Source organism: Erpetoichthys calabaricus, chromosome 3 (genome assembly GCF_900747795.2).
Source record: "Erpetoichthys calabaricus chromosome 3, fErpCal1.3, whole genome shotgun sequence".
Classification (NCBI taxonomy): domain Eukaryota; kingdom Metazoa; phylum Chordata; class Cladistia; order Polypteriformes; family Polypteridae; genus Erpetoichthys; species Erpetoichthys calabaricus.
Window position 1 is genome coordinate 77,590,131 of NC_041396.2, and position 23,344 is coordinate 77,613,474.

The following is a 23,344-nucleotide window of genomic DNA, read 5'->3' on the forward strand; positions in this document are numbered from 1 at the left end:
TCAACCCCCTAATCCAGGCTAAAGTCTATAACATGTTAATATTTTTGGTGTATAAATATATCTAGAACAAATTGGAGAACACATTAAAGATAATTTAAAACAAACAGAATAACATTCTCAAATTATGTGAGAAAAAGAAGACAAGGATATTTGAGAGTTAGGAAAAATAATGAAATAAGAGGGGAAAACCAGATAGTTGGTCCATCAAAACAATCCAGTTCAAACATTCCCTTCTTTAGTTGAGCTTGAAGTCTGCTAATCCTTAGCACTGTATCACTGATTCTTTGATTTTCAAAATCAATCAGGCTAAGGTACACGTGTGTTGGATCAACTATTAGATTCTTCAGTACATCTCTGATTTTAAGGATTCATTAAGTCACACCCAATAAAAAAACAATACCTTTTTCCAAATTTTACAATTTGTGGTCATTAGCTTTACACCCCACATTTCATTAAGTAAAGAATAGATAAACAAACAAATAAATAAGTAGTGATTTGGGACCTATATTTAAAAGGTGATATGACGATTTAATTTACTTAAAGTAAATATAAACTACTTAGCAGTACAATGTTGTACTTATACTAGGATTTGTTAACTGTATCACAGTCATTGCAGTGATTAAATATGTTAGTGTCATGCTGCAGTATATGAAAAGTCTAACTTATGAAATGCTTTTATCTAATAATAAAATTTGGTAACAGATATACTGCTTTTTTATAAGTGAATATTAAGTTTAAACTGATTTTATGTTTCAGTGAGGGCCATGGAAAGCTGACAGTTTTTTCTGTAAAAGCTATGTTGGCCACTATGTGTGGAGGAAAGTTAGTGGATAAGCTTCGGTGTAAGTAATTTTTAATATCATTTATAGAGTATATTTGCACATGAGTATGTATGTATATGTATGTCTTAGCACATTTTTCTTTTAATTTAGGCACATTTTGAAATAGCAACATATATTTTTCCATTTGATAAATTGTTAAATTTTGCTTTTTGAAACTATATTGTTTGTCACAGGCTTCATTTGTTGTGGAGTTTATTTGAATAACTATAGAGATCCATAGAGATAGGAGGAAAATATTTGAGCAACTGAAATTTCTGGCAAATATACCAGTCTTAAATGTTCACCGTTGAGGAAATTTGTTGATGCAGCTTGAGCTCCCTCTTGTGGCTAACAAGATCTGTATGTATTTGATTGCTTTAAAAGTATGGACTGCCTCTGTGTTTTTTTTAATTAAAATTATTGTTTACTACAAATTAAAACCAGATTTAAGGCTTTAGTCCTTATTTACAGCCTGATTATTACTGTCTAATTATTTTGCATAATTTAAAATACTGCTGCATATTTAAACTAAAAATATCATACAGTGCTAGCTATTGGTTAAGGTGCAATTGCAGGAACAAAATAATTTTTTTTTCATTTGACCAGTAATTTAGTAATAATTACTTTCTGCAGTAATTTTTTTTAGATTCATACCATGCGGTTCACAATGATGTGTCACATGTCAGTACATACCACTGGTGTTCATTTACTTGATTTATACATACTGATGAATGGGGGGGCGTTATGGTAGTCCTGGTGCAAAGCTAGACAAAAGTTACGAAGGCAAAAATTACGTTTTTTCTTCATTTCTTGTTTCTGTAAGAAGTTCGAGTCAAAGTTAAATCTCGTAAACGCTAAATAAGTTATCTTTGAGTGGCACTAAAACAGAAGTGTAATAATTATCCCTACCCATGTTCACGTTTGCAGTATCTTCACTAATTTATGCAAAGAATGCAACATAACCATCCATGTAATGCATGGTGTCAGCTTTAAGTGAGATAGCAGCTACAAAGACATTTTTTAGCGTGCCAGTAGCAAAGGTGCAGGTAGAGCAGTGTTTTCCATCCATTTTTCTGTTGTGCCACACTTTTTGTAACCCATAAAATCCAAGGTATGATTTTACTAAACACAAAAGCATACAACTGCTAAACTGTCTGAAGGGACTGGACAGGGGGCGGCAAAAAAGCAGCTCAGAGATTGCTGTTGCAGACACAGCACATAGTGAGCACATTTTCCAGCTACTTCATCCCTTTGACCACTCATACAGGTGGTCCTGTCTCTGCCTCGCTCCATTGAGCCAGGCTTAGAGGGAACTTGTTTGCCCACTGTCCCTCACCTCTGTGAGAGTTGCTGATGAATGTCTTCTGCCTGCTAAAGTGCTAACTAAGTGCTGTATCTGCAAAATGGTGATCACAGAGCTGCTTTTATGTCAGCTTCTCCAGGCAGTCACATTCTTCTCAGACAGGTCTCGACCACCTGAAGACTGTGTCTCTCTCAGGTCAGGACCCAGGGGCATTACACTGTTATTTCCATGGCGCACCATTTGAAATACACTTGTGTAGAGAATAATCATCAAGTCATTGATTGTGAGAATAATAATAATAATAATACATTTTATTTATTCATAGGTGCCTTTCTAAACACTCAAGGACACGGAAGAATAGATAAAACACAAATTATAAACAAAACTAAAAATTCAGAAATTAAAATTAGACAGAGCAATTATAATCAAAGAGAAAAAGCAGTCTTAAACATATGAGTTTTAAGTTTCAATTTGAAAAGTTAAGAATGAATCGATACTTCTAAGCTCAGATGGTAGTGAGTCCCAAATCTGGGGAGCTGAGCACCTAAATGATGAACAACTGAGAATAGTATTTACAGAGTTTTAACACAAGTTTTAATGTATACCCATTTAGAGGGATGTGTATTCTTTCAATTAAATAAGTCTTCAGCACTGCACTAAAAGTCAACTATCATTTAATTTTTATTTTGACATATACATACAAAGAATATATTTATATTTGAGAGTTAAGTAAAGTACAATTTTTCACAATATGTATTCTAGGTTTCCACACTTGTACCATTTATACTTTAAAGGTTGTTAAAGATTAGTTAGATCAAGACGAATTATTCATCTGTCCATGAATCATGTCCAGCACTGCTGGTAATGACTGATAATGATGTAACTGATTCCATTGGCTTTATTAAACAGGATTTTTTTGTACTTCTTGTAAAAAAAGCTAATCATATTACTTCAAGGAATGATATCACAACAATATTGTCATGTCTGTTTTATAGTATGTATATGATTTGCACTATGCGATAAGTCTTTGGCCTACCTTTCAGTAATTACTCCTCTAAAAGGCTCATGTAGATAAATATAATAGAGAAAGAATGTTATGTATTGTGGAAAAGGAGTTCATACTTAAATGAATTAAGTCATAATAATATTTTTTCTCCTTTTAATAGGTTTTCATGTTATTTCAGTATTTTAATTATAGGATACTGACTTTACATGTACATTAAAAACATAAAATGCTTTGTTTTACCCTGCTTCCCCTTCCTTAGACATATTTTCTCAGATCTCAGATTCCAATGGAATGATGATATTTACCAAATTTGATCACTTTTTGAGAGAAGTATTAAAACTTCCAACAGCTGTATTTGAAGGCCCTTCTTTCGGCTATACTGAATATTCAGTACGAATGTGTTTTCCACAACAGGTAAAGCTTTAAAATGATTTACTGTGTGTTACTTTGATGTTCAAGTTAAGGTTAAAGCTCGCTTTTTTTGCATCATTTGTGTGCCTTATTTGTATTATTTATTCATTTGTATTTCATGATTTTAGCGTTTCTGTTCAGCCTTAATCAATACTGTTTGAATGTACTGTCCTGGGGCATTTTGTCTAGTTGGTCACTTGTACTCACAATCTCATTCTTTCAGTCACTACCCAGAACAGAGGAGGTTTAACACCCACTTCGCCTCCAAGGTCCATTACAACATCAGTACAACATTGGTTGCCTGCACTGATTTCTTGGTCAATCTCACAAACATCCCTTACTTGTATACAAACTTGAATGTACTAAAAGTCATACATTTTACCTGTAGATCAGAGGTCTGCAAAATTGGTCCTCGATGGCTGAAGTGGCTACATGTTTTTATTCCAAACAAATTTCTTAATGATGTCACTTATTGTTCAAGCAAAATGTTTATGCTTCATTTTAATAGTCACTCCTTTTAAGATTCCCTACCTTCAATTGCTCACTATAGTTTTAAACAACTGCATTCACTATTTTGTGAATGTTGAAGAGAAATTAGTGAAGGACTGAAAATTACTAATCTACTTGATACTACAAATCATTTGCATAATATACTTTAAAAGGAAAAAAATCTACATTATAAGAACTGTCTAACATGGCAAAATAAAAACACTATCAAGCTATAAAATTAAATTAGATTTGCTATTGGCAAAGTTTGGTTTCCAATTAAGAAATCAGGTTGGAACAAAAATTTGCAGCCTAAGTGGCTCTCCAGGACTGACTGTGCAAACCCCCTGGCGTAGATCAAATTTTTATCAGGCTAAGAACATGGTATCTTCTATAAACGGCATATAGACAATCTTTAGTTTATCAAAATAGATATTGTTCAATCTTTGTATTAGATCATGTCCAGGAAAATCATGAAAGAGGAGGAGACAAGGCACACTATTGGCAGTGCCCATATTGAAAAAACTTGACATAATGCCAAGTATGTGAGCACAACTCTCAAATGGCATGCAGCATCATCCCTAGAACAGCCAAACTTTTGAAGCACCACCCACGAGGTACTACTTGGTACACAGTCGTAAAATTTTTGTCTAAATCTGCAAAGCACATTATAATATATTTGGCAAATCTCCATGACCCTTCAAATATCTTTGAACAGGTAAACAGCTCTTCTAATGTTCCAAGGCCAGAATGAAATCTTCATTGTTCCTCCTGAATCTGGAGGTCAACTATTGGACTGAGTCTCTGTTCCAAAAATCCAGCATAGGCTTTCCCCAGGGAGGCTGAGAAATGTGAACCTTCCATAAATGGAACACACCCTGTGCTCCCATTTTTTAAAAATGGGCCGCAAAATCCCAGTCACCTTTTTCCAAGGTACTTTCCCTACCATTCATGCAATACTGAAGAGGCGTGTTAGTTGAAAAACTCCCATAAAATCCAGTGGCTTCTGAATTTACAGTTACAGCTTATCCACTTCTGCAGTCTTGTCTCTACAGGTTTGTAGGTACTATGGTAGCCTCGGCCGGAGAGACAGGATCTATTCCATCCAGTGTTCTTGGCACTGTTTCCTCCAAGAAGGACCTACCACCATTCAAATTGTTTCATTCACCTGTTTTAAGATAGCTGCAGATTATTAAGTCAACATTTCCCCACACTGGAAGAGAACAGCCTTGGCAATGTCCTATTTAACCTTTCTTATTCATTGAATGGTTTGCCAGAAACACAGTAAGGCCATCCAGCAGTCATTCTAACTATGTTCACAGATTGGCTTTTGTATCAGCCACTGCTTTAGTTACTGCATTATGGGCCTGCCCATATTTTATAGTCATATCTTCTAACCATCCTACTAAATTTGCACAGAAATACTCTTTCTTCAATTTGACATCAATTTCTTCAATTGTTGTATACCAGTGGTCCCAGCATTTGCCACCATGACAAGCACAAACAACATTTTTGGCCTCAGTTATCCTGAAATGAAGGAGAGAGTCTTCAGGAGGTATAAGTTGAATTGTTCCTGAACAGAGACATCTGCTAGTCATACCCAATGAAGCTTTAGTACCCGTTTCCGTTTCTCGGTATGTCTGAGCTAGCTCACCACCAAGTCATGATTGTTTGCTAGCTCAGCTCTATTTACTTGAGTGTCCACAATATATTGACTCAGATTAAATAACACAACTCTAAAGTCAACCATTGACCACTGGTGCCAGATACACATATGAGCATCCTTGACTAAAAGAGAAATCCAGTAACATTTGACAACTTTGGTTCATGTAAGATAACTGTTCTATCCCAGTAGGTATTTCCATCATTCCCCTTTGCAAGCATTTAATTCTATCGGCAGGTCTACGGAGTCAGTGGAATTCTTATGAGTGCTGAATCCTATGTCTACGGAAAGGTTTACTCTGGATAGTTATTAAGTGGATACATGCAACCCTCTATTCCACCAAAACAAGCAATAAGTGTACAGTAGGGTGAGTTAAAAAGCCTGGAAACACCCATATATTTTAAGATTGCTCATGTTAGATGGAACTAACCAATATCATTTTGTCAGTCATTTTCTAACCCGCTTAGTCTGAACAGGGTCGCAGGCGGTGCTGAAGCCTATCTGAACTGCGCAAGGCAGGAACAAACCCTGGACAGGGTGCCAGTCCATTGCAGGGTGAACATACACACACACACAAGCACTATGGCCAATTTAGTATTATTAGTCCATCTAACCAGCATACCTTTGGAAGGAAGCTGGAGTACCCAGAAATTCATGCAGAAATGGAGAGAACTTGCAAACTCCATGGATGGAGGACCCGGAACACGAAACTTGGTCTTCTTACTGCAAGGCAGCAGTGCTACTACAAATATGCCACCATGCCACCCTCCAATATAATTTTGCACTAGATGAAATGGTATGTGTAAACCCCACTTACCATTCTTGAAGATGACTATCCTGAGTTCAAACGGAAAATAAGACATGTGACCACTCTAAAATGTTTATAATTGCAAAGAAAACAAGGGGGTGTCAGAGGGCGGCAAACCACAGACACAGCAATACAGCACACACAATATAAATAAAATAAAGGATTTTATATTAACAACAAGGCACTTTTCAATCACCCCACCAAATAAGCCACTAGTATACAATTAATCACACAAATCTTCCTCCTTCTCCACCTCTGCTGAGTTTTGCCAGCAGCCTCTCAAATCTGCATGCTCTCCTGTTACACCCTTTACATGAAAACTGACAGCGTCATCTGTAAGAATGACTGAGACTGTGATTGCGCATCACCAACATCCAGCTGCACTCCGTTCTGCAGGATACAGAGACTTGGGCTTGGAGTGACTGTAAAGATGGCTGTGTATCAAGGTTCAAGGTTGCTTTATTTAGTCGTGTTTACACAAGAAAACATGAAGTTTGCCTTTTCAGTTGCATCTTATAACAAGACAAAAAGAAATGAAAAAAACAAATAGAGACAAGACAGGTTAAGGTAAGGCAGTTTGATAATGCATATTTACACAAAAATTGTTAAAGGATACATATCAAACCTTAAAATTTTTCTCCGATATTCCTTATTAAAAAGTCTTCGTAGGAAGAAAGGAATTTCTGGAGTGATTTCTGTGGGTCTTCAAAGCAACTATCCTTCCTGATTTACCGAAGTTAAGTTCTACATGTAATGAATGTCTGTCTTCATTTGAGATTATTTCTAGTTTCAGACTGAATCATACTGCGATAAAAGGACAACATGAGGTCCTTGTCTACTTTAAATAGTTTGAGTTTACAGAGGAGAAATAAACACTGACTGCATTTAGAGAATATTTTTTTGTATTTGCATTCCCGTTAAAATTGTTATCTAAGTTAGTTCTTAAGTTTTTTCCTTAATGATCATAGATTCACAAAATTTCATAAATTCATTTACAGTGAAAGTGATCTCATTAAGCATTCCTGCAGTTCCACTATACTGTCCTTGCACCAATTTTGTGTTTTTCTTATGGCTGATTTTTCTTGTCTCAGTTTCTGTTTGAACTTTGATAGTAGGTGAACAACAACATGGTCAGACGCACCCAGGGCTGCTCTATGGTGCGATATGTAGGCTCCAGGGACGTTTCCATAACACTTGTGTAGTGTTTTGTCCCCACTAGTATTAATATTCATGTACTGATGGTAATGTGGTAATACTAATTCCAAATTGCATAAATTAAAATCAGGTGATTTGATTTCTAATTTCTGAACAGTTTTTAAGAATCATTTCAGTTGTAGCTCCCACATCAGGACACCCTTCCAATGTGAAGTCTAATATAGTTTCAGAGTTGCATAATGTGAATTCTTATGTAAACAACTTCAAAGTAGTGACAGATAATGTAGCGAAAGACAAAGAATTTCAGGTGTTTTTTTGTGTTGCCAAAAAGCCAGTTAACAAGTGCAGGGTTAGGTTTAATGCACCTAAAGCACGCGAGATGGCAATTGTCATTAAAGGTCAAATTTTTGAGAGCGGGGATATAATTCTTCGAAGCAGAGATGACAAGCTGATAAGAATCTCTGAAACTCATTGCGTGTATGATGCCCTACAGTACCCTTTAATGTTCTGCCACGGTGATGATGGCTACAGCATTAATCTACCACATCATGATCTGAATACCAAATTACCACTCAAAAAAAACACGTATCTGCAGTAGGTTTCTATTCATACCTTATCATGGACTGAGAAGAACAACTTAATCATCTGCTGTATTACCATGATCTTTTAAACCAGTGTTTAGTTGACATTTATGCTGAGATAGAGAAACTCGATTTTTATTAGAAACAATCAGACAAAACTAAGAGTGGACAGCTACATTCATCTACAAGATGCGATAAATAAGAGTGATACGCAAGTGAAAGATCTGGGCAAAATGGTAGTCTTACCTTCAAGTTTTACCAGGGGTCCTCGCTATATGAATGAACAAACTCAGGAGGCCATGACGTATGTGCGTCATTATGGAAGACCTGATGTTTTTATAAACTTTGCTTTCAACCCTAAATGGTCTGAAATTAAGGATCATCAATACCAGAACCAAACAGCCAGTCATCACCATGACTTTTATAGCCTGTGTTTTTGATTTTTAAAAGTTAAGGAAATCATGCTTTTGTTCACAAAAGGTAAGATTTTTGGACCAGTGAGATGCCATATGTTTTGTAAAGAATGGCAAAAGCGAGGTTTACCTCTTGTTCATATTTTATTGTGGCTACGAGATCATATAACTCCTAATCAAACTGATGATGTTATAAGAGCAGAAATACCAAATCCAGAAGAAGTTCCTGAACTCTATGAAAATAATAATGAAATAATAAAGAGGAATATGATACATGGCCCTTGTGGTGTCATTAACAAAAACTCTCCATGCATGTTGAATGGATGATGTACCAAAAGATACTGTTAATTATTAATGGTATAGAGCTTGATAATTACTGGGTAATACCCTACAATCCTGTGTTGTCCCGCGCCTTTCAGGCTCACATTAACATAGAGTTTTGCAAGTCTATTAAAGTCTATACAATACATACACAAGTATATCAACAAAGGTTCTGATCAGGCCATGTTCGCACCTAAAATGAGCTTGATGAAATGAAGATGTATCAGACAGGTTATTATATTAGCCGTTCAGGAGCAGTTTGGCACATTCTCTGTTTTCCTGATCATGAAAGGTTTCCCCCAGTCATGCATCTTAGTGCACATTTAGAAAATGGCCAGAGAGTCTGTTTTTCATCAGAAAACTTAACTCTCAAATTAACAAACCATTTTAAAACTACCCTAATGGCATTTTTTGATCTTTGCAAAGTAGATGATTTTTGAAAAAGTCTTCTTTATTATTAAGTTCCCTCATGTTATGTCTGGAGAAATAATTCATTTTCTAGACAAAAGCAGAGTGAGGATGTACCAGGTTACACTGAAGTCAAGGACCATGCACTTAGTAGGGTTTACACTATTCATCCTAACAATTCAGAATGCTACTATGTGCGTCTTCTACTGCACAAAGTATGTGGGCCCAAATCCTTCACAGATATCAAAACAGTAGCTGGAAATGTTTATTCTACCTTTCAATCAGCCTGATTGGTCAGGCTGATTGAAAGGTAGAATGGTCATTGGGATCACACCTTAGAAAACGCAACAGTTTCTGATTTGCTCCGTAAACTCAGAGACCTATATGCTGTTATTCTGGTTTTATGACAACTGTCTGAGCCAATGTTACTTTGGGAAAATACAGAAATCATTTTACCAAAGATATTAAGTGAAAAATGGAGAAAGAATCTCAGGGTTTAGATATGCAGCAAAGAATGGATGAAGTCTATAATAAAGGTCTCATATTGCTGGAAAACATAGTAGTTGGATTGGCAGGTCAACCACTCAAACAATATGGCTTACCAGAACCCAAACGATCGAACAAAGTGGTCATAAACTCTGAACTCTGTTTGAAGGAAATATCTTATGATCCAGTGAAGCTGTCTAATATTATTTCAAATAAAGAACCACTTCTTAATTGTGACCAAAAAAAAAGTATAAGAGTCTATAATTGATAGCATCGATAGGGAACAGGGTAGTTTATTTTTCCTAGATGAACCAGGATGGACCAGAAAGACATTCCTAATAAATTTATTGCTCACAAAAGTAAGAAAAAGTCAAAATATTGCACTTGCAGTGACTTTCTCTGGAATAGTAGTGATGCTGTTTCAGGATGGCAAAACAGCACGTTCTTCTTTTGAGTTGCCACTCAATCTGAGTTTTACGGATACTCCACTATGCAATATCACCAAGCAAAGTAAAATGGCTCAAGTTTTCCGAGACTGCAAATTAATTGTATGGGATGAGTGTATAATATCTAAAAAGGCATTAATCGAGGTACTTGACAGAGATATTCTGATATTTCAAGATATTCTAAATAAAAATAGGTTAATGGGTGGAGTTACTGTACTGCTTGCCAGAGATTTCAGGCATACCCTATCAGTCATACCAAGGGGTACATGTGCTGATGAGGTCAAGGCCTGTCTGAAGTCGTCCAGTATATGTCCGAAAATAAAAATACTTGGACTTAAAAACATATGAGAGTGCATATGATGGGTGACCTGAAAGCATAAGAGTTTTCAGATCTATTATTTAAATTAAGAGAAAAATAAAGATCTTAGACATTTTATGTACAGTACTTTAATAGACAACATAGAGATACTAATGGAGAAGATATATCCTGATATAGAAAACTTACCTTCTAAACCTGTATCTTGGCTAAGGGAACGAGCTATATTAATGCTTAAAAATGACAAAGCTACAGAAATCAGTAACTTCTTTTTAGCAAAGCGTAATACACACAAGGTGACATATAATTTAATTGACTCAGTAGTAGAGGTTGAAGAGGCTGTACACTATCCAGTGGAGTTCTTGCATATGTTGAATCCTCCAGGCATTCCTCCACACAATCTTATTTTCAAGATAGGAGCACCAGTTATGCTTTTGAGAAACTTAAATCCTCCCATACTGTGCAATGGCACAAGACTGCAAATAAAAGCTTTACACAAAAATGTAATTGAAGGATGCATCTTTACTGGCTGTGGTCAGGGAAAAACTGTCTTTATACTGTGTATTCCACTTATCCCATCTGACTTTCCTTTTCTATTCAAATGCCTCCAATTTCCAATTAAAGTGTGTTTTGCAATGAATATCAATAAAGCACAAGGTCAGTCTCTAAAAGAGGCGGGAGTGGATTTGAGGGATGATTGTTTTTCTAATAGCAAGCTTTATGTGACGTGCTCCAGAGTGAGTTCACCTCGCTCCCCATTGATTCTGGAACCTGGGGGTGCTACATCTAATGTATAGAGAGAATTATTGTAGTTCCTTACTCAACATATTCATTCTTTTTGTGTGATTTTCGTATACAGCGCAGACTTACGTATATAATCAAAAACTGAAATAAAATTGTGTCCATATTTTTATATCAGCTAATTTAATAAAAGATCTTTTTGAGCAAAGCCGCAGGTATTAGCTAGTAGTTTAATATAATAATTAGTTATTGTCATAAATGATTTGTCAGTCTGAATAAAACAGTGAAAGTGACTGTGCTTTATAGGTTTAAATAATCTATCAATAGCTCTTGTTTTTGATGCAGTAACACAGTGTCAGCAGATAATATGAGAATGACGGTAGAATCTTAAATAAATATTGATTTGTGTTTCTTTTTTTTCTTTTTTTTAGAAGAAAATTGCTTTGAATATGTTCTTGGACACTCTAATGGCTGACCCACCTCCACAGTGCCTGGTTTGGTTACCTCTCATACACCGTCTTGCTAATGTGGAAAATGGTAATAACACTTTCGTGTGATACCCTTTAATGTTTTCATGTGTATAACAAGGTTATTATGTTTCCCATCATAATTGAAAATGCTAACATTAGCTGGGTTATGCATTTTACAGTTACTGGGTGATAAAATACTATTATATATTTTATACAATGCAAAAACAGTATGTACCATCACCGTCACCATAAGCTCTGTTTATAGACTAACAAGATCACAGTAAAGTGTCGAATATGACAGTGGAACTGTACAAAAAATATGCATGCAACAAATACAAGAAATATATCATTTTTCAATACTAGGACCTTTCAAGTATCTGTGACAAGACAGCAAGGGTTAAAAATAAATCTACAAATCCAGTCAGAGTATATAAGTCCAGATGTGCTGCCACTGTTATCTGTCTGTTGTCTTTTATTTAATTTACAGCTTCTGTTAGTGTCTGTGCATTCTTTGAAACCCTGTGATCAATTAATAGGCATCTTTGTGACCTCTGAAAAATTAAGCAGATACTGAGAGAATTTTCTGCACATGTGTGTTATAAAATTTCTGGCCTCCAGAAAACATTTTTTATTTTTAATGTTGTTTCTTAAATAAATGTATTTAAACAAATTCCAATAAATATGTTTAACCCATAATTTAATAAGCTGATTTTAATTTGTTTTTGTAGTCTTCCATCCCGTTGAATGTTCATATTGCCGTTGTGAAAGTATGATGGGTTTTCGTTATCGATGTCAGCAGTGCCATAACTACCAGCTTTGCCAGAACTGCTTTTGGCGCGGTCATGCCAGTGGAACACATAGTAACCAACATCAAATGAAGGAGCATTCTTCATGGGTAGGCAAATATACTTTATTTGCTTTACCAGCTTATATTATTTTGAAACAAACTTGCAAGATTTTTTTTTTTAATTTTTAGTTCAATAACTTTAAAAGAGGTCTCAAACACAAGTGTTTAGAAATGAGCTAAATGTCTTAGAATTAATTTTGGACTAGCTAACCTGACTTTTGTCCAGACTAATGATGGTATACTTGAGCAAATGAGGCATTTGTGCCTTTATCTGTTATGATATAGTATTTTATGGTGTTAGTGCAGAGAGTTACTCTTACAATTTGAACATTTCTCCAATTATAACCATTAACCTACATACTTTGATCAACTTTTATACGATGTGTCATTTTCTTTCTATAGTTAAGCAGGTTAGAAATTTCACTTTAATGAATCTATGCATTATATTTTTAGTCACATATGACAAAATCTTTGTACGAGAAAAAAAAAAACTTTTTAGTGCATTTTGAATAAAATTGTGTCACTTAAAAATCTTTTTAAATATATTTTTCTGTCTTCTGTGCATGTTCATTATTGTTGCAATGTTAAATAACATAACATTCTCAAACCTGCTTAACCTAGCACAGGGTCCCAGGGCAATAGAGTCCATCTTGACGACACCGGATACAAGGAAGAAGGCAACCATTGACTGGGCGATAGTCCATGTTAAATTTTATAAAAGATGATGTATTTATTGTAAAGCTGCTTCTACTTTGTTAGTAAAATTCCAGGAAGATAAGGAAAAATAATATTTTTGCAGACTGTAGTCTGGCTTTTACTTTCAAAATTGTGGGGGCATTGTGTCAGCCTTTACAATGGTGTAAAATAACAAATTACATTTACTTTCATTACTGTGCTAGAGCAGATTACAGTATGTAGGGAGTTTTTTTAAGTACTTTTAAAGTACTTTTGTAAAAAAATATTTTTTAATGAAAGTAATATCACTGTTTAAAAACTGTATTATTTAGTAATGATTCTACTTTGTTACTTTTTCAAGCAGGGTTGTTACAAAGCACGATTGATTGCTTATGTTCAAAATAAAAAGTTTACAGCAGTTAAAGTAAGAGTACTTGCAAATATTTGTAGGGTATGATGGTGCAGGTCCTGCTCCATGCTCCCACTTCTCTTTTGGGAGCCTCTCCAACCCAACAGCATCGGTAATGTAGCCAGATGAACTGGTAGATAGGGACAAATCAAACTCGCTCTCGTCCTATTTATAATGGAGACGTGGCATAGGTGTGGCAATTAGCAGCTCCCGGTATCAATTAAGGACATGGGCGATCACACAACTGTGCACTTCAGTGTGGAAACACCCATGCCCGCATCATGCCCGGGAATCACTCCGGCCAGACTACCACGCCCCCTCCTTAAGCTGCAAGTGTGACAATTATTTATTTACAATGGCAAACAGCCATGGACCTCACTTTACCACATAGAGTCAGTGATCAATGTATTGGAGTGCAAAGTGTTTTAGTAAATGATGCAGTGATGGTGCAGCTCTCTCTGGCTGTACAAGAAGGTGCATCTCAGCCAATCAGTGCAGTGTCCAAGAACTGAGTGGGTGCTGTAAAAAATCCTGCTTTACTGTGCAGTAAATCTGTGTTTTCTGTACGTGGAGTTACCTGTGTAATGGAGGACACAGCAGAAAGCTCTTGGCATCCTGGCATCAAGGCAGCATTCTTTATAAAGTACTCTGTTCATCCCTGTCCAAAGTTAGTAGAGCTGGTCAGCTTTATGTGGTGTAAACTCTGTTTCCCAAAAATGTGGTGTTTTATACATATACCAACTCTTCTTAAACTAGCAGCATTCTTCCTTATTTTTAAACTAGCAGGATGTTTAAAAATAGAATCATAAATGATGAAAATCATGAAAATCATGGATGCTGGTATTTGAAAGATACTACAGTAAAATTTTAATAGATAAGCAGAGGCAAATTTATCGTTTATGTGTAATATGCGCACACAAACAAACAGACTAACTAAAAAATGACATACTCTTTTTGAACCTTTTAGTAACTGATAAATTTGTATTGTCTATGATTCTGAAGTAAATTTCAAGATTGCAGTCTATCGACTCTCATGTGATTCAGGAATTTTTGTCAACTCTGTTCACAATTTATAAGGATAGTGTAGAAATGTCAAAGTTCGAATCCTAGTTTCGGTACCTGCAACCTCCAGTTTCCCTCAAACATTTCGAAAATGTGCAAATTAAACTGTAAAATGATGCATGATTAAATGTGTGTGCGAATGAGTTTACTTTACAATGGACTACTGTCTTACAGGATTAGATAATAAAGAAGAATATAATGTAACCTTCTCAAACTCCCTTACTCCAGTACAGGATCATGGGGAAACCAAAGTGTGTTATAGCACCATCCGGCAACAGGCACGTGTTGTTCATTGTAAAGCAACTCAAGCACACCAACAGAGGGCCAATTTAGAATTACAACATAACCTAAAATGTGCATCCTTGGAATGTACTGCAGTGCTCATATATTTGATTATGTAGGTGCTCTTTATATTACACTGCATTTTAGCCTTCTAATCTGTTATGTATTTAAGTATTTTGAACAAAAAGTATTATTTTTAGGTGTGGTCACATATAATCTGAAAACCAGCCACTGCTGTAGTCATGTGTGTCTGCCCATCTGTTGGTCCACATGAAACAACTTCGACTCCAGTGGGCAGTTTTTTTTTAAATTTGGCGCACTTATTATTAACTGAAATTCGTCAGGAAAGTTAAATTTTTGTGTAATATCTCAAATAGAGCACACTGTACAAATTGTTGAAATTTAAATTTCAAAATGCTCCATTGAAAAACATTTTGCGAATTTGTGGAACACATCTGTCTTAAAATAGAAAAACATGTGTGACTTCTCACAGTTTAGTTTGTTTCATATTTACCTTTTCTAGAGGTCACTTCATCTTGTATGCCTATGTGGGCTATGTTTTTAACTACATGATAATGAAAAAGTGGCTATAAAAGCATCTATTTGATGCATTCTACTAGTGCATTTAATTAGGTTCTGTTTTCACTGTTATTTTTATATTTGACTTAGTGATAAAAAATATTTCATAAACAAAAATGTGATAACTAACTCTTTGATGAAGTAACTAAAAAAATGAAAATGCTGCATCTTTCATATCAGTTACCTAAGTCACTAGATACCCCTGGATGTTGCGTATATGTACATTTTCTACTTTTTTTTTCTTGTTTCCAAATACTTTTTTCTTCTACCTGTATAATTCTCCACTCAAAAGGAAAGAGTGCAGATTATGAAATTGATCAGTAGGTGGCAGTAAGATATTGGTGTTTCCTGTTTGGAAACTGTAGTACTAGGGTGTTGTACCGTGTTAGCCATTATGAATATAGAGAAAAGCCAAGCAAAATGACACCTTTTATTGGCTAACTAAAAAGATTACAATATGCAAGCTTTCGAGGCAACTCAGGCCCCTTCATTTTGCCTGAAGAAGGGGCCTGAGTTGCCTTGAAAGCTTGCATATTGTAATCTTTTTAGTTAGCCAATAAAAGGTGTCATTTTGTTTGGCCTTTCTCTGTTTGGAAACTAAAATGAACAACTATGGAAATTATGATAAAATGCATATTGTGCGAACATGTTCCATGAGCTTTTGAAAGCAAATCTAAAATAAAAGGGCCATTCATTTTTTTTTTAAATAACTGCTTTAATATTACCTGCAAACAGAAGTATTTATACCCTTCCACTATTTAAAAGAGAATCACAATTTTCTGTGAAATAAGTTTAAATCGGCTAAAGTAATTGGCATTCACCATTCTTTATCCCATGTTCCACAAAGCAGACACATCTGTTTTGATTTAGGATTTAACATATTATTGTAAAAAATAAAACAAATGAAAATGACATGGCCAAAGTTATTTTTACAACTAACTTAATTATTTTATAGCACACTTTTTTCAGGCAATAACTGAAATCAGGTGCTTTCTGTAGCTGTAAATGAGCCATCTATGCCTCTCAACTGGCAATCTGACCCACTGTTCTTGAACAAACTGCTGCAGTTCTCCTTGATTTGATAGGTTTCTTCCCCCTTCTGTGCGTTTCATTGCATTAAATAGAGGTTCAGCTAGATTCAGATTGGGACTTATACCAGGACACTTCAGAACATTTCATTGTTGTCTTTTTAGCTATTCTTGAGTGCTGTTAGATGTAGGTTTTGGGTCATTATCCTGCCGGATGATCCATGACCTGCTACTGAGACAGAGCTATTGAACCTTGCTGATTCATTCATCTTACACAGATTCAAAACACTATGTGCCAGAAGCAGCACAGCAAACCTATAACATTAATGATCTTTTTCCATGTTTCATAGTAGACATGGTATTTTTCTTTGTAAGCATCATTTTGTCACTTTGAGCAATGAGCCACCGTGATTTACCAAAAACTCTAATAATTTAGGTTCATTTGTCAAAAGGAAATTCTACCAGAAGGACAATGGTTTGTTAATATGCATTTTAGCAACCTCTAGTCAGGCTTTTCTATTTCTGACTTTCAGAACTGGGGTCTTCCTGAGTCTTTTACCATGGAACCCACTTTCATCCAGACAGCAATGGATTGTGTGATTTGAAACTATTGTACCTTCATCTTGGAGGTCAGGCTGCATCTGTCTTGATGTTTTGTTTTGTTCTTTTGCCACCATTTGAACTATCCTTCTGTTCAATCCTCTTGTCCGTATACATTGTGATGCACACTATGGCTATCAAATTATACAAAAATCTGGGCTTTCAATAATATATTTAAACATAGGTTAGAAGTTTTAAGTGTTACATATATTTTTGTATTTAACATGTCTTTGTATGCTTCATTATTATTACTATTTTTGATTTTTTGCTTACACTGTGCCTGTATATTGTGCAGCACTTATGACTCATGCCCTGATGCTCCTTCACAAAAACATGATATTGATTTTCTGTGCATGAAAAGTGACATGAGTAAACAGAAAAGTAATACATATGCCTGTACTGCATATAATGCATACTTTGTGGGGACTAAAGCAACATGTGTGTTTAACTTTAAGTATTCCCTACTCATTATATTTGTTATTTGGCAAGCACTTTCCATAACAGAAACTTAAAAATTCTGCTGCTAAGTAAAAAAATAATAGAATGCAAATTTTAAAACAAATTACAAGAAGCATAGGTTAAGGTTAAAATAAAAAAAAAGCTTGTGGAAGGTAGATCAGGCGTGCAGAGCAAGGCACAGGTTGTCAAAGAATATCATAAAAGGATTAAACAAAACATACAGGATTAAACAAAACAGAATTCTTTTCCTCCAGATGCAACAAAAATATAATACATGTAACCATAACTATTATTTTTAATTTTGTCTTTGTCTTAGGAATTACGTGTCAAGCAGGCAGCCTCCAAAACTAATATGTTGGTTGAGGTAGTTAAGTATAATTTCCAGACACTGAAAATGTTCTTTAAAATGTTGATTTTAAAGCAATTAAAATAATGAAACGAAAAAGTAGTGTAGTAGAAAGTGTGGTAGAAGTGTAGTACAAAAATCGGTCCATTTTCTAAATAAAGATACAAGTTACCAATTCAAAATTATAAAAGCACTGATTCTGTAAGTGATGTGCAAAAGACATACAAAATACAAATATATTGCAGTATAGCATGTCTGGAGTAAAATGATGCTGAACATAGTGAGGGGTGAAAAAAGGACCATTCTTTTGCAATCAAATATCAGCATTTGCCTTTGAATAACAATTTTTTCATAAAAGATATAAATTATATTTGAATAGTGATGTTCATTCTGACAACCCTAATGCACACAATGATATAACACAGTTACAGGAGTACTTTCCTCCTTTCAAATAGACTGGGTGACTGATTATAAGATTGAACACACCTGAGAGACTGTTGATATAAAGGTGCCTCTGTAGCATTTCTTGATACATTTCTGCTGAATACTGTGATTTGTTGCCTGAAGTACTGAATGTTAGTGTGGCAGAGAGATGATGTACAGCTATATTCATAATGGCACTAGTCATTCTGTCCTCCATTACTATCTGCAGTGAGTTGAGAGTGAATTCCATAACTGAAAACAAATTTTCATTTGTTTTATTCTTTTAATAATATGTTAAAACCTAAATCAAAAGAAAAGTTTATGTTCTATGGTTGGTGGAATATAGAACGATGGGTGCAATTTACCTTTGCCAGTTTCAACTTATTTTGCAGAAAAATATGATTCTTTTTCAATAGTGGTAGGGTGCCAATTCTTAAACCCCTTCATCAAGTTTAGTAGTGTGGTGGGGTTAGGGCTTATCCAAGCAGATTTTGGCACAAGGCTGAAATTAACACTGAATAGGAATGCGGGCCCATAGCCCTCTCATGCACAACCACAGTAACACAGGGCCAGCTTATCACCAATTAACCTAACCTGAACATCTTTCAGATGTTGAAGTGAATCAGCAGTCCTGAAGTAAAACTCATTTGGGTGTTGGGAGAATGTTCATAACTCCACTAAGACAATAGTCTGTTGTTGGTGATTGCAACTAAGGATGATTGAGCAGTGAGGCAGCATTGTTAGCTGTTATATATTAGGATCTAAAATTTCCTCTTTTTTGCATTTCGCTTTCTCTGCCTGGTTAAAACTGTCTTTTAATAATGACTAGCAAAATACCCGCGCTTCGCAGCGGAGAAGTAGTGTGTTAAAGAGGTTATGAAAAAAAAAAGGAAACATTTTAAAAATAACGTAACATGATTGTCAATGTAATTGTGTTGTCATTGTTATAACTGTTGCTGTCTTTTTTATATATATATATATATATATATATATATATATATATATATATATATATATATATATATATATATATATATATATATTATATATATAATATACACACACACATAAACATTTATATACATATACATATATATATACATATCTACATATACACATCTACATATATATACACACATACATAAACACACACATAAGACTTAGTGACTGAAACGGGCTTTCATTGACAATCATGTTACGTTATTTTTAAAATGTTTCCTTTTTTTTTCATAACCTCTTTAACACAGTACTTCTCCGCTGCGAAGCGCGGGTATTTTGCTAGTATATATATATATATATATACATATACACATATACATGCAGTTTTAATAACACAGAAATCAATATAAACATTAACATCATTATCATATGAGAATATGAAGTAATATATAAGAAGCACATTTCATATAAATATAAATTATTAAACAGTAAAATCTTCTTCTGTAATTTGCTACCGTGGCAATTTGTGTGTCTGTCCAGGATTTTAAATGACCTGTAGCTCGCAAACCGTTTCACCTATACACTTGAAATGTGGTACACATATAGTACGTCACGTCTACTATCCGCTTTATGGGTGATGATCGTTTTACTCTTTTTATCTTTATTTTATTTTATTGTAGAATCAACTCCTATCTGCGCACAGCAGGGCAGCCGTGGGCGGATGCGTATGGTGTATTCACTCCATGTTATCGTGCATTGCGCTGTCAGTGGTATTTTGATAAAAGAATTTGAACAACATATAAGAAGCGTATAAATTATTAAACAGTAAAACATTAAAATTTAAGAAGTAAAGTTACATTAAGTACTACTGCAGTGCCTTCGGGTATACCTCATTTTTTGTTTGCCCATTACATGCTTAAATGTATAAATTTTTTGGTGCACCTACCCGAGAACACGCGACATATAACAGAGCGTGGGAGAAGCATGGATTTTAAACACGCGTTGAGTTCATCTGCTGGTCTCCCTCGTGGAATAACTGGTAATGTTTGACTAAAATGTACAGCGAGTAAAACGACATTACCTCCTATTTTTTTTTTTACGATCTCTGAGATGTTGCTTTTTTCGGTTCAAGGCTTCATAAGCTCTTTTATGTTGTATGGTGTACTTATCCCAAACCATCATCTTTGAATGTTGCAAGACTTTCGCCTTGTATGTAGATCGGGGTAATTACATTCATTGCATTCCTAGTCTGAATCACAATGTGATTGTATGGGTGGTTACCTGGCACTGTAGGGTTGCCACCCGTCCTTTAAAATACGGAATCGTGCCGCGTTTGAGAATGAAATTGCGCGTCCCGTTTTGAATCAATACTGGACGGGATTTATCCCGTATTTTTTTTATCATTTTTTTTTTAAAGCAGCGTCTCATGCAAATCATCCCACACGCATTTTATGAAGATGCCTCCTTTCCTAGTTTTGATTGGGTAATACTTGATGTCATCGTTAGTTTGATTGGTGTTTTTAACTGTCCAGTGAGGAGGGCGTGTCTTTTAAGTACAGTCTGCAAAGTGTTGGCACTGAGATGTGGCGTCAGCGCCATACTTGAAGCCCCTAACGTTGCGGTCAGCAAGTCGGCTAACATCCGCCATGTGCCGTCTTTCAGTTGCGAGAAGCAGATCATAGAATGGTTGAAACTGTTGCCCCTAACGTTGCGCCACGGCGTGTGGTTCGTTTATACCTCGTGTCTTCTCATTAAACTTTTATCTCGCAAATATGTTATTGCAATCCGCAGCGGGAGCGTTTCTATAAAGTTAATTTAAACTTACGTTTTACACCGTGCTTTGTTTCCCTTATGAACATGCTTGTATGCTTAACTCGCTCCGTTCTCAATTGTTTAATAAATTTTTTGGTCTTCGCTGTTTGCGGCTGTTCCTCCATTTCCCCCTACTTAGTTGTTTTATCTCGCGAATATGTTATTGCAATCCTTAACGGGAGCGTTTCAATAAACTGATTGAAAATAGTTTTGCATTTACCTTTTTAGTAAAAGGCGAGCTTTTAAGCCTGAGAAATCACAGCGTAAATGCACACGTTTAATTGGACATGTGTTAATATGTATGGTTACACAGTATTAAAAGACAGTGAACAACGTCAGTTACCTTTGTTCCCGCGTTTGATAAAAGGTGAGCTTTTAAGCCTGAGAAATCACCCCGTAAATGCACACGTTTAATTGCACATGTGTTAATATGTATGCTTACACAGTATTAAAAGACAGTCAAAAATTAACGTCATTTACCTTCGTTCCCGCGTGTGACTCGTGCTGTAAATGTCTTCCTTGTTTTTAGTTCACGTGATTACGTAGGAGGCGTGATGACGCGATACGTGACTCCGCCTCCTCCATTACAGTGTATGGACAAAAAATATGTTCCAGTTATGACCATTATGCTTTGAATTTCGAAATGAAACCTGCCTAACTTTTGTAAGTAAGCTGTAAGGAATGAGCCTGCCAAATTTCAGCCTTCCACCTACATGGGAAGTTGGAGAATTAGTGATGAGTCAGTCAGTGAGTGAGTGAGTGAGTCAGTCAGTGAGGACTTTGCCTTTTATTATTATAGATTAACTAGATTATTGTACTGTCGAATACAACCAGTGACTTAAATAATTTTATGATAAGTGACTTAAATATTTTTCTTCTTTTTTGCCCTTTAACTATGTAGGAAATATGTCTTTTTAATGGGAGTTGGGGTTGGAGCCAGTGGTGGTGTGATATAGGATTTTGTGAAGATGTTGCTAAAATGCAATTTACATGAATGCTGTTTGTTAGCAAGAGCTGTTATTTTGTAATTTATTAAGAAAAAATACTGTTTTTTAAGAATGTCACGGTCACATTTCATGTTCAGTGTTGAAGGTTTATTTCATTGTTTATTATATATTCATTTTCAGAGGTGCCAGTACATACTACATTTTGACTCAGCATTTAGTGAATGACTAGGCTGAAAAATTAGCAATGTCCTGTTCATATGGTGTAGCTGAAGCAGTATGATAGCATCAATTGCAATTACTTTTGGAATGTACAGTAGGAGGGGAAATTAAGCACCTGAAAGAAAAATATCCCTCCATGAAGAGTATGTATATACAAACTCCACACCTGGAAATCCTGGGCCTGTGATTCTAAATCTAGAAATGCAGTGTCTTAACCGTCATGTTTTTACATAAACCTGGAATTTTGAATGATTTGAGTAAGAATTATTATTTATAAATCAAACAGTTGAAAATAAAACTTCTTCTCCCAATACTTTCCAAAAAAGGAAGATAGTTATAAACTGTTAAACAATTAAATCTCATAAATTGAAATTCAGCAATTTGTAAGTATTCATCCCTCCCTGTTCTGCACTTGGTTAAACCACCTCTCACAGCTATTACAGCAAGTAGTATTTTTAACTAAGTCTCAATTTTCCACAATGTGTTGGAGCATGATTTAACCATTCTTCTGTGAAAAATTGCTCAAGATAAGCCAGGTTAGTTGGGGAGCAGCAGTAAACAGCAATTTATGGGTCTTGTCACAGATGTTCAATGTGGTTCAGGTCAAAACTTGACTGGGCCACTCAAGGATATCAGTTTTCTTCACATTCCATTGTTGCTCCTGCAGAATGCTTTGGGCCATTGTCCTGTTGAAAGGCAAATCACCCTCACAGTTTATGCTTTCTGGCAGAGGGGTGTGGTCTAGCAGTTCCACAGCACAAGTCAAATAGGCCACTTTATAAATAAATAGTTGCCGCACACGCGGCTTAGTGAGGGGGTGTGGTAGTGTGGCTGGAGCAGGTTCCCGGGTGAATTCATGATGCAGGCGGTCCTCACTTAAGT

General features: G+C 35.4%; 1 protein-coding gene across 6 annotated transcripts in view; it reads left to right on the forward strand.

The window, feature by feature from the left end:
• The window catches only part of dtnbb (dystrobrevin, beta b), a 244,321-nt gene that overhangs the window by 84,137 nt on the left and 136,840 nt on the right, over positions 1-23,344 (forward strand). For all 6 annotated transcript variants that reach the window (XM_028796944.2, XM_051924578.1, XM_028796943.2 and 3 more), the window contains 4 exons: positions 757-842; positions 3,390-3,544; positions 11,797-11,902; positions 12,564-12,730. In XM_028796944.2, the coding sequence (XP_028652777.1) occupies positions 757-842; positions 3,390-3,544; positions 11,797-11,902; positions 12,564-12,730 (514 nt within the window). The remainder of the gene's footprint in view (positions 1-756; positions 843-3,389; positions 3,545-11,796; positions 11,903-12,563; positions 12,731-23,344) is intronic.